Here is an 11,081-nt window from a genome sequence, read left to right on the forward strand (position 1 = left end):
GAGCTCTAGAACATTTGTACTCTAACATTATAAACAGATTTTACCATTTTGTATTACTTAAAGAAATTATTTTGTATGAGAGTGAACACTCTCTCAACCACGGAGAGGAGAAAAAAACCTATGGAGAAAGGAAATTATAGCATAATGGAAATTATGGCTCGGAGCCATACCACCCTGGGCTGTGAGCTCATCCAAACAGGAACACCAGGCTGAGCTGATTTGGTCAGTGCTTCGATTCGAGATCTCTGAGGAAGCCTCCGAGGCTGCTGGAGGAAGCGGCATCTTTGTAGGTGGCACGCTGCTCCTGAGTCACTGCTGAGTCAATAACTTGTGTGATGGGAGTGAGCTTTTCATGCATGACTTGCAAACGTGATGTAAAACCACAGTCCTCAGTATTGGGGAGTATTTCAAGACCACCATGGACTTTGTGTGAAATGTAGCATTGTTAGCCCTGGGGTACTTTGCAGATTCAGCCTGTCTTATGCCATCCTCAGAGTTACTTTGCTACGTGCTCCTCTTTGGAAGGAAACCAGCAATGTAATGCCAGGATGATGACTTATTAAAAACAAAGTTCAAAACCCACTGAAACAGAATTTCAGTCTACACCTTGTCATTGACTTGAAGGAATTTTGGATCACATCTAGAGTCCGTAATGCAGAAAGACTGAAATAGGGCTAATATATTTTTAAAGGTTCTCTCCTTTTCACACAGTCACTGTTTGTGTAGTTCTGCCTTTGTCTTTCAGCTGGAATCATCAGCTGTTACCTACAGATGCTGTCAGGCCACACTGAGCTCTCACAGCAGCTCAGATCCAGGTTTTCTCCCTTCCCAGCCCCACAATGTTGTCATGACACCATGACATTACATTATCCCCAGAAACAATGACATGAATCTGATTTATAACTGGTGGTAAAACTTTATTATTCAAGTTTAGATGTAACAGACATCTTTGCTGCCTGAAGATTGTTTGCATAAGAAATACACCAAGAACATGTTTGTGAGTAGAAATGAACATGCACTATGAAAACCAAAAAACAAAACAAAACAAAAAACCCAAAACAAAACAGAACAAAAAACACATCCATGTGTTGTAAGGACAAAACAGTAAGAGCCAACATTCTAGAGTCAAATCAGGGCTACAAGTTTAATGATGGTTTTTAGCAACATGAAGTCATTCTTTATTAAGTACTTTTTTTTTTTTCCTTTTTTTTTTCTTTTTCTTTTTTTTTTTAATTTTTTTTTTTTTCTATTTTTCCTGCTGGTGAATTTTCTACAAGCTAAATATACAATGGCATTTTGAGATGTTTCTTTTTCTCCTGTTCTCCTTCTATGTAGGGCTCAAAGACCAAAATGATAGGACACAGCACAGAAAACTGTGGTAGCTTTTAGGTTTATTCTAAGCATTTTACTTTACTACATGTATTGAAAAAAATAAAATAGAATAAAATAAAAGGGTTTGGGCTGGGAATCATTAGATTATTGTCTTTTATACCCTTAAAAAGAGGAAAATTGGTGTTACATATCATTACTGTATAGGCAGCATCTCATCAACTGCTGGCTTTCCAGAACTGGCTTCATGAAAGAAAACTGAGGAAGAGGGTAGGGATGAATCCTATTCTGGGGTAAGGAAATTATGCAAATCATTCTACTTGGCTCATCTTAACTTTACAGAAAAGTTTAGAAGGGATTTTTCACTTATCTATCACATTTGGGATATGCTGACAAATTGCTCACTATTCTTTGCCAAGCATAACTGTCTCCACAGAAGCAGAAGGAAATGTATCTACCCTTCTGGCTGAACAGAAGTGAACTTCTAATCTCTTTGGCTTTTCCTGACCAGTATTAGGAATTAGCATGTTAAGTTAGCCAAAAAAAATCAATACAGGAGGAAGAATGGGAATATACTCATGTATCATGGGCAAAAACAGACAGCAGACAATATCCTTAGGGCATAAAGCAAGCAATTATGACTAGAAAGCAACTTTCTCCTGAGCAGGGATGGCTTAAAAGTCCACCCCTGAATCGAGCATTTATCCACAGCTTCTAAGTCAGATCTCCCCACTGCAAAACCACTGCATCTCAGCACTGCATCCAGTTAGCACTGGTCACTGTTGTTCTGTTGCTCCTGGTTGAAAAAATCCACCTCTTCCTCACCCTCAGCTTGCCTCCACTTCCTGAGATGTCTCTATGTATGTTCTCTCTTTCAGAACTGACATCAGTGCACCAGTACATTTTTAGCCAGAGCAAAGATAGAAGGTAACCAGTGTCATCTTTCAGCACAGAGGCAATCTGGTACAAAACTTGTGTTGGAAAGTGCTCAAAGTTGAGGACCTGAACTCAAAGTGAGCTCCAGAAAATCATCGTCTCCTGCTGCATTAAACTAGAGGGCAGTAGCCATGTGATAGCTTAATGACAGCTCAGTTTGCAGGAGATGCTGCTTGACAGGTCCACTACACACAGTGTTAATTCATCAGAAGTGGAAACTGTTGCTGTTCTACAAGTTTGGATACCACACACACTCTGTTTGGGGTCCAATTTGAGATGCTTTTTCAGACCTCCAATAACCACTCATAAGTCAGAGAAGCACTACACTTTGACTTCGAAGACACTGGAATGCTAAAACCAAATAAAGACTCTTTGAAGCTATTAAGTTTTAGTGCTGTAAGTTGCAGTGGGTGCACTAATTAATTGTGTGTGCTAACACAGTTTCCAACTGAGAGTTATTTCAGCGGATATTTATTTTTAAATGCCAGGATTTATTCTTCTTTTGATTAATATCCATCGTAAGGGGACTGGAATAGGAATGGCATCACCTCGTTTTTGTTAATAAGCAAAACTGTGCTCCCCCCCCATCCCAATCAAAGAGAACAGGCTATGGCAAAGTCCCATTTTTTACGAAACGGAAATCTCAGAACATCTCAATATGTCATGGCAAGAATAACACACTTTCCTCAAATTTTCTTTGCACTATCTAGGTGCACTATTAATATCAAAAACTGTCTTGTTCTTTGCACTCTCAACATTTCATTTCTCCTCATCCCCAAACCCTGATGGGTGTATTTCTCCTTATTGGCCTCTTGCTTCTGAGTAGCAAGAGATACTATGAAGTACAGGGCGGTGCTCAAGTTTTATAATGCGCATGTCCCCCATAACATATTTTGCCATGAAGATGCAGCTTCTACCAGTGAAGAAGCCACAGGTAGGTCTTGGAAGAAGTAAGTCAAAACAGTAACTACTGATAACCGGCAGGCAGCTAAATCTGAAGCCAATAACATCACTGCTAAGTGAGCCTAACATTTCTTGGAAAAGCTGAAAAGGACACACACTGGACCCTGACGTAACAAAACAAGGGTAATCTATTTCAGTCCCCACAGAAAAAAAAGAAAAAAGAAAAAAAAAAAAAAAGGAAACAAAAAATACCCAACAAAAATTAATCAACAAAAACCAAGTCAGAACTTATTACTGGAGAACAATAGTAAAAACATAACCAGACATTGTCTGGCAATGGTATCAAGCAGGAGATTCATCTAAAAATAGAATAAGAAGAATGTGGCCCAATATCCTTTGCTAACCTAGAACACTAATAAAGGTTTATAGAACTCAACCATGAATGGATTGAGTGGGATTTTCCATATGCTGCTCACCAGTATAGAAGCAATGGGTGGAGCAGGAAGGAATGCAAGCCTAATGCTGAACAATAGCCTGTCTGTGCCTAACAAATCAGAGAAACTGTGCAATAATGTTTCATCTATGTGAAAACGTTAACATCTGAAATACTGCCAAGGTCAGCGAGACCTTTGGTGATCAGCTGTGTAAGTGCTTCTCATGCATGGTGATGGTCACTCCTTTAGGCACGTTATTTTTCAAAAGACTATCAAAGTGCTGAATGTTTAGGCCAGTTCCTCCCCATTTTCCTTTTGCCAACCCCTGTAAGACATCATCTCCTATCACCTCTCCTTTAATCATCCACCTCCCTGTCTATCTGGTTAAGTATCTTATAAGTAAGTGCACCAAATCCTAGAAGGGAGAGTGGTGAGATTCAGGTATGTTAAATACAAGAACTATTTTTTTTTTCTTTTTTTCTTTTTTTTTATATGATGCTTTAGTTTCAATTACATGAAAATCTGAGAAAGGCGGCATGTAAGTGAGATCAGAATAGGACCCTTTACATATAATCTCAAGTGAGGACTTAGTCCAGAGATACTTTCATAGAACATTTTAAAAAATAAAATGCATGAATGGAGAAATAAAAGACAACATAGTATCAGAAAGACATTTTAAACTTCATTCGCTGCAACATTCATGAACCAGTTGAGCTACACCTGCCATCCAACCATAAGGAGCTAAGACCCTGCACTGCGAAAAAGAAACAAACCCAAACGAAACAAAAAAGCAACTGCGTAATATTGTAAAAATGGAGTGCAATGCTACTACAGAATGCAATAAAACATCAGCGCTGCATCGTCAAACAGCACTTATCAAAATAATTTCTGAAATGTTTCTTCTGAAACACAGACAAAGCAATAAAAAGAGGATATATGTTTATCATTTTAAGCATAACAATGTGAGTTAAGAGCTTAAGAATACAAAAGTACTTGGAATGAATAGTGCTACCCTTTTTCTCCTAAGTAGGCATAAAAATATTTTCATTTCCTTCTTGCTTTTCCATACCATTAATATCAACAAATTTCATTCATTTCATGTTATCGTTTACAACTTTAATGCACACACACAGAAAAAAAAGATACCTACTGCAATAGAAATAGTTGCTTCATTACCTTGTTTGCTACATTTGCAAATGTAAACAGCGAGGCAGAGCCAGAACTGACTCTAATGCATGATGGAATATCTTTGTTGCATACGTACACTGTAGAAAATAATTATTCAATATGTCAGGCACCATTATTTGAAATGTAATACATTAATATTTACTAGAAAAATAAGGTTTTTTTTCTATTTGTTCTCCCAACTTCTTTAATGAAATAAGTTAATCTGACAGTGCATCCAGTAGCTTGTAATATCTTCTACATCCCTGTGGCAAAATAATAAACTACTGGTTGGGACGCTATAATGAAAATGATTAAAGTCAGTTCTTGTACACCCTTGTAGCAAGCATGGAGGCTCGTCTAACAGCACCTTTAACCAATTATTTAATATTTAGTTATTTAGCCCTATTTCCCTGAGCAGTTATGCTGAGGAGCTTTCCCTTCATGGACAGTTTTTACAAAGCTTTAAGTATTAAAAAGTACTATGAAGACATTTACTGCTACTTAGCAAAAGCTGGTATAAGTCTACTGAAGGGACTGACTGGTATGTATAGCAATGTTAAGTGTGGAGAAGTAACCTTAGACTTTAAGGTTTAGAAATGTAATATATTAAAATATATTAAAATAAAATACAGCAGGTTACCTTGTTCCACGCAAATTAAACCCGGAGTGTGGCTTCTGTATTAGAGACTTCACTAGCACAAAATGGTTTTCCTAGACTGAAGTATGCCAGAAAGGATGTAGAGATAAAATGGTAGCTAAAAATCAGCTAAGTCTGAGAGACATCTAGATGAAATTGCTGCCAAAGCTTTGAGGAAAGTGATCCTAAGGCATGTTGTAGGGCAGAAATTAGCCCAAATTGATAAAAAGAAAGTGACCTTTTAACATCTGTATATTTAACAAGTCTAGCTCTTATATACAATGTGCATATGCTCACTATACCTCTGCAGCAGTATATACATACACACATCTTTGCACTCTCGCCAGTTATGTCTCTTACAAAACAGCAAAGATATCAAATGTCCGGTAAAATGTTCTCAAAGTTATTTGCCATGGTATACTGCATTCTGGCTAGCTTTGGTGGGCCATGTCCCATATTACTATCTCCTCCACCTTCAGGCCACCATACAGTTGTTCTTTTTTTTCTTGGTAACCCACTCATTTAAAAGAAAAAGATAAAGTAAAACAAAAACTGAAAAAAAAAAAAGAAAAAGGAAGAAAAAGAAAAGACAAGGGGTTTAATATTGGATAAGGCATGCTCTCTATATGAAGTGCTTTATAGGTCTTCACAAGACATTACAAGCTATTGAATTCCCATCAAGGAAACCTATTTCTGTTTAATTGTGCTAAGTGCTAAGGTTTACTCTTTAGGTTTTCCATTCTTTTCAGCTTGTGCATTGTTCCTGTGTAGGCCCCTCTGGATGTGAGTTGTGAAGTCATACTTGTCCGTGCAAAGATGCTGGCATATGCTGCACTGGAAAGGTCCACTGTCACCATGGCAACTCATATGCAAAGCATACATCACTTCATCCAGAAAGACAATGCCACAGTGCACACACTTGGTAGAAAGTTCATCTTGAGTACTTCTATCAACTTTCTCTGTTTTTACTACATTCAAGGGACCTTCATTTTTTACATTTGGTGGTGCCTTACTCTTTTCCTTGGAGGCACCATTTGCAGTTGGCCCAGGTCTGGAATGCTTTATCGCCAAATCTAGAGGAATGTCATTGTCTGATCCAACAGCTGAAAAATGAGGAGGCAGATTAAAGGTGGGATAAGGCACATAGTTTTGGCAAGGATTTGGTAGGCCAGGCACATGACTCAAGTAGTGTGGATTCCCAGGAACAGACAGCTTATATTTACTCCAGAATCTCAGCCAGTCAGCTTCACTCTGAAAGTCATTGTGTACAAACGGAAGTCCAAAGAGTGGGTACTGGTATTTTTCAATGGGGCTTCCAGGTGGTGAATAGTTCGGGTGTTTCACAGGTCTCATGTACTTTTCAATTGGGCTGCCTCTCTCTGAGCTTCCTTTCCCTTCTGATATCGATGAACTGTTGCCTGGGTCTCCAGTACTTTCCTGAGGACTTTTTATCTGAATGTGCAAAGGTTGCATCCTTTTGTGAATATCCAGAGATTGGCTGACCAGTATTGGCTGCTGAGCAGAATGGCTTTTAGTCAATGAACCTTGGGCCTCATATTTAGTGAGGCTGGGAAGCTGAATTTCTCTCTGATGACCTTCAGTTAAGTGATCCTCTGACCTCCTCTCTAAGGGGCTTCCATTGACTTGCTCCTCACTGCTACCCCTCTGCTGTTTGTTTAGTTGCTCAGCCTGAAGTGCCTCCGGGTTAAGGCGCTTTCTTGTTCGTCTCCTTATGATCTGCTCACCATTGTTCTGCTTAATGATGTTTAAAGGCCTGGGAGTCTGCATGGAACACACACATAATGAACAAACAGGAAAAAGAAAGAGATATTAAACACATCTAGCAGACCAGGTTCATGCAAATTTATCTTTTCTTTTGTGAAGAGATATAAGAGAGTTTTAAGGAAATTACCATTTCTCACAAATAAAGTGAACCAAAAGGCTGCTACTTGGGCCCTCATGTTAAAAATAAATCGTGAATTGCTTTGTTTTATTACACTAAGTGAACCATCACAGATGTACTATACCTGTTTACTTAGAAAAGGATGAAGCATCCAAGTTGTCCTATTTCTGAAAAAGCCTGGGGGAGATCTGCTGAAAGAGGGTGCTGAGAGCTAAAGATTAGGTGGGAGATGCATGACTCTACACACTAGCATTACGCCATATATTATGTCATGAGAGCTGGTACTGGGCAGGGGTTTGCACAGATCACTCTACAACAAGAACTTACCTTTACAGCCACCCCATTTTGCTACAGATAAAAAATGACAGTAAAAACATGACTTGATGATTATCACCACTTTTAACTAGGAGAGGGGATACAGATCTGCTTTGGAGATAATGATGGCAAAAAAGGGTCATGAAGAAGAAAATGTTTTCTTAAGCTCCAAAAAGATGCTGGGACTTTGTCACGAATGCCTCTTTCTTCATTCCTAGTGCATTTCTTCCCAAATGTTACAATGCTGTGCTACATGAGGGAGAGAGGAAGCACCCAGAAGGAGGGAAAGGGTCTGCAAAGAAAAAAACAGCCAGGAAGAGGCAGAATCAAGCAGGGCCTTCTGTTTCCATTTGATACTTCCCTACACCAGCTCAGGGTAGGTGGCCTATTTGAAGAAGAGCTGAAAACACTTCTGCGTGAAGGAAGGAAAATAGTATGAAGTAGGAGAGCAGCCAGGCCACTTTGAAAGGGCCCTCAGCAGGAAGGGAATGGTATGTGAATGAAAGATGGTACTGTAATGTCAGTATGTGTTGCTCTACTGGGCAGATGTTAAAACAACAGAAACTACCTAAAAGTTATTCAGTTTGGTGTTCTGAGTTGCCATTTGTCTCATCCAAATGCACACATAATCCTGTTTTGGTTGGAGGCCAAAGAAGTGCCCCATAAAGTGTTCTACTTATATGTTTACTTGGGAATTTTCCTTTTAACATTGTTTTAAAGTGCAGATTAAATTTTGGCCTACAATCAATATCCAAAACAATTTGTAACTTAAATGTAACATAATTTTATGTATTAATATAAAAGTATCCAGAACTGGAGGAATTCTCACTCTTATACTTACTTCTCTCTTGATATATCATTTTCTCTTTTTTCATCTATTTGCTTTCCTGATGTCTACTCATTTTTAATGGTTAACCACGTTTTAGGCAGCGCAGCTACTTGATCAAATTCTACTTTCTACTAAAAATCTAAATAAAAAGACTCTGATTTAGAGTCTGAATACACAAAATTTCAACTTATCAGAAAAAGAGCATCTGAAACAGTCACAAATAGACCAAGGTAAGCCAAGGCAAATTCATGTTCAGATTAAATTAGAATATTTTCAATGTATACTTTATGCAAATAAAGTTTATAGTTGCAGATTCGATCGCCAATTAATATACATGTTACAAGCTCAGTTTAAATTACTTTTTGTCGACACTGTCATATGGACAAAGTGTGACAGAACTTACAAATCTGTTGAAGGTTGCTCACACTAAACATTGATTTATACACTACAGAACACTTTCATATGGGTTCACAGTATCATTTGCAGAGATATGGTAATAGTTTTAACCTTGCTACAGGTGTGAAATCTGATCCTGCAAGCAGTTAAAAGAATCATCTTCACACCTGTGAGGGAGGATCCTCACGCATATTTGCATTTCTGGCTCTTCAACTCACTTGCCAGGAATTAATGTCTGTAGGTACAACTTAACAATACTTAAGTATGACAGAGACTATCCTGCTGACAAGTCTTCAGCTGGTTAAAACAGCAAACACAGTGGAGTAACACTACACACACATTTCCTGTTTATAGTAAAAAGGGGCAGACAGCAATATAACGTGTGCTTGCAAGAAAAGATGAAAAAATCTACTCGCTTCTAGATCATCGATGTGGCACTCATATTAAAAAACAGAAATTGCCAGAATTCTCCTTTTCAAATGTCCTATATCAGACCTTTAATTACATGTTACACATAGTATATTTAGTACAATTTTTTTTTCCTATCTCTGTATCAACTGGTAATCTCCATCCCTCAAAAGCATAAGTAACATTAAAAAAAAAATAAGAAAGGAAATTCAGCACTAATCAGAATTATTTTGTCTAGGCTTCCTATATATGATGGGAAATTGCTGTGATTTCTGCACCAGGAGATCATTTATATCTAACCCTAGAGTAATATACCGTAATCCCTCAAGGAAGTAGTCTGAGAATTTGGCCGAAAAATCTCTACTCAACATAATCTAGTTTTTCATGATTGTATTAGTTATTAAACAAAGAGGAATAACACTGCAATGTATGTGGTCATATTCATGTCTTTCTGGAGAGAAAAAGGTTATACTTTTCCACACCAGTAATTGTGAACATTGTGTATGTGCTTTCACTGAAATGGAAGTATCTTTCTTCACTTAAACTATTTTAATAATCGACCGTTTAAATATTATTACACTTTTCATAACCTATTTGTCTGCATTAAGGGAGAAAAATGTGAAACATCTGACAAGATTCACGCAAATGATCCATAGGTATATTGATAGAAATGGAAATGTGACTCATAACAGGAATCATTACAATATTAGCATTTATCAGTCCATATTTCTTTAGTACTATTGGACAGATCATGGATTTTTCTCCTTACTAAATACCAGTAAAAGATGAGACTGTAGAGATAAGTGTATTATACACATTCTTAAGTATCGATCGGTTAATGAGCACAGTAGTTTTAGGCAGTGATAATCCAATTAAAAGGTAGCTATGAAATATACAAACCTACTAGAGGTGAATAATTTTATTCAGCTGAGTAGCATAATTTAGTTTAATGGGGCAGTTTCATTTTAAGGGAACAGTTCTAGTCCCTTGGATTTATTTTTTTTTTCATATTTTCAGCCTAATAACTAGTATCACCCTAGACTCCTTAATTTAAAAATATATAGATGACAAATAATTATTGTATTTTTTCATGAAGAGATAGCTAGGGAGGTATACTATAGGGATAAAACAAATCTTCAAACTTCTGCTGTTACATAAGAGTGTGGGACTGTCTTAAACAGTGTCCCAATGGAGAGACAAGTTTGATTGAATTGGGTTCTGAAAAACCCAATTAACACCAGTGTTGCTACTATACCACAGCAGAATGGTATCTTAATAGAATTATTTGTGTTTGTTTGGTAAAAGTTCAACTGTAGATATTAATGTCAAATATCCACTCAATGACAGCTTATTGTCATGCTTGGAAAATGGATTTAAAAAACAGTGCCACATTCTTTTTTTTCTGTATGTATAAAAGGAAGTTTGACATTGTATTGCTAACTACTATGGTGGGAAGCATGATAGTTTGTGCTATATGGTTCATAAGAATTATCTGAACTACATTTCTAGTTCAAAACTGATACTTCTTTTATACATTCATTTAAATATACTAGTAATTATCATGAACTTCAGCACTTCAATTTAGAAATTTACGTTATATAAAGGAAAAATGGAGGCTGTCCACAGAAATTCTAAAAATTAAAAAAAAATAAAAATAAAAAAAAAAGAAACTAAAAAAAAAAAAAAAAAAAAAAAAAAAAAAAAGTCCTTTCCAAAGACCACTAATTTAATTTTCCAAAGCCAAGTCATCCTTTTTGTAGATGCTCACAAAAAATCAGTGTATCTTAAATCAGAAAATGTATTTAGAACATTTGGAGTTCTCCA

At 37.0% G+C, this 11,081-nt stretch overlaps 1 protein-coding gene across 1 annotated transcript; it reads right to left on the minus strand.

Moving 5' to 3' along the window:
- Window positions 1-896: 896 nt before the first annotated feature.
- Window positions 897-10,262, minus strand: LOC116652990 (zinc finger transcription factor Trps1-like). Its single transcript, XM_032442887.1, has one exon. It carries the CDS (start codon window positions 7,192-7,194, stop codon window positions 6,127-6,129), a length of 1,068 nt encoding a protein of 355 aa, XP_032298778.1. The 5' UTR covers window positions 7,195-10,262; the 3' UTR covers window positions 897-6,126.
- Between the last annotated feature and the right edge of the window lie 819 nt (window positions 10,263-11,081).

This window comes from Coturnix japonica, chromosome 2, assembly GCF_001577835.2.
Source record: "Coturnix japonica isolate 7356 chromosome 2, Coturnix japonica 2.1, whole genome shotgun sequence".
In the NCBI taxonomy this organism is placed as follows: Eukaryota; Metazoa; Chordata; class Aves; order Galliformes; family Phasianidae; genus Coturnix; species Coturnix japonica.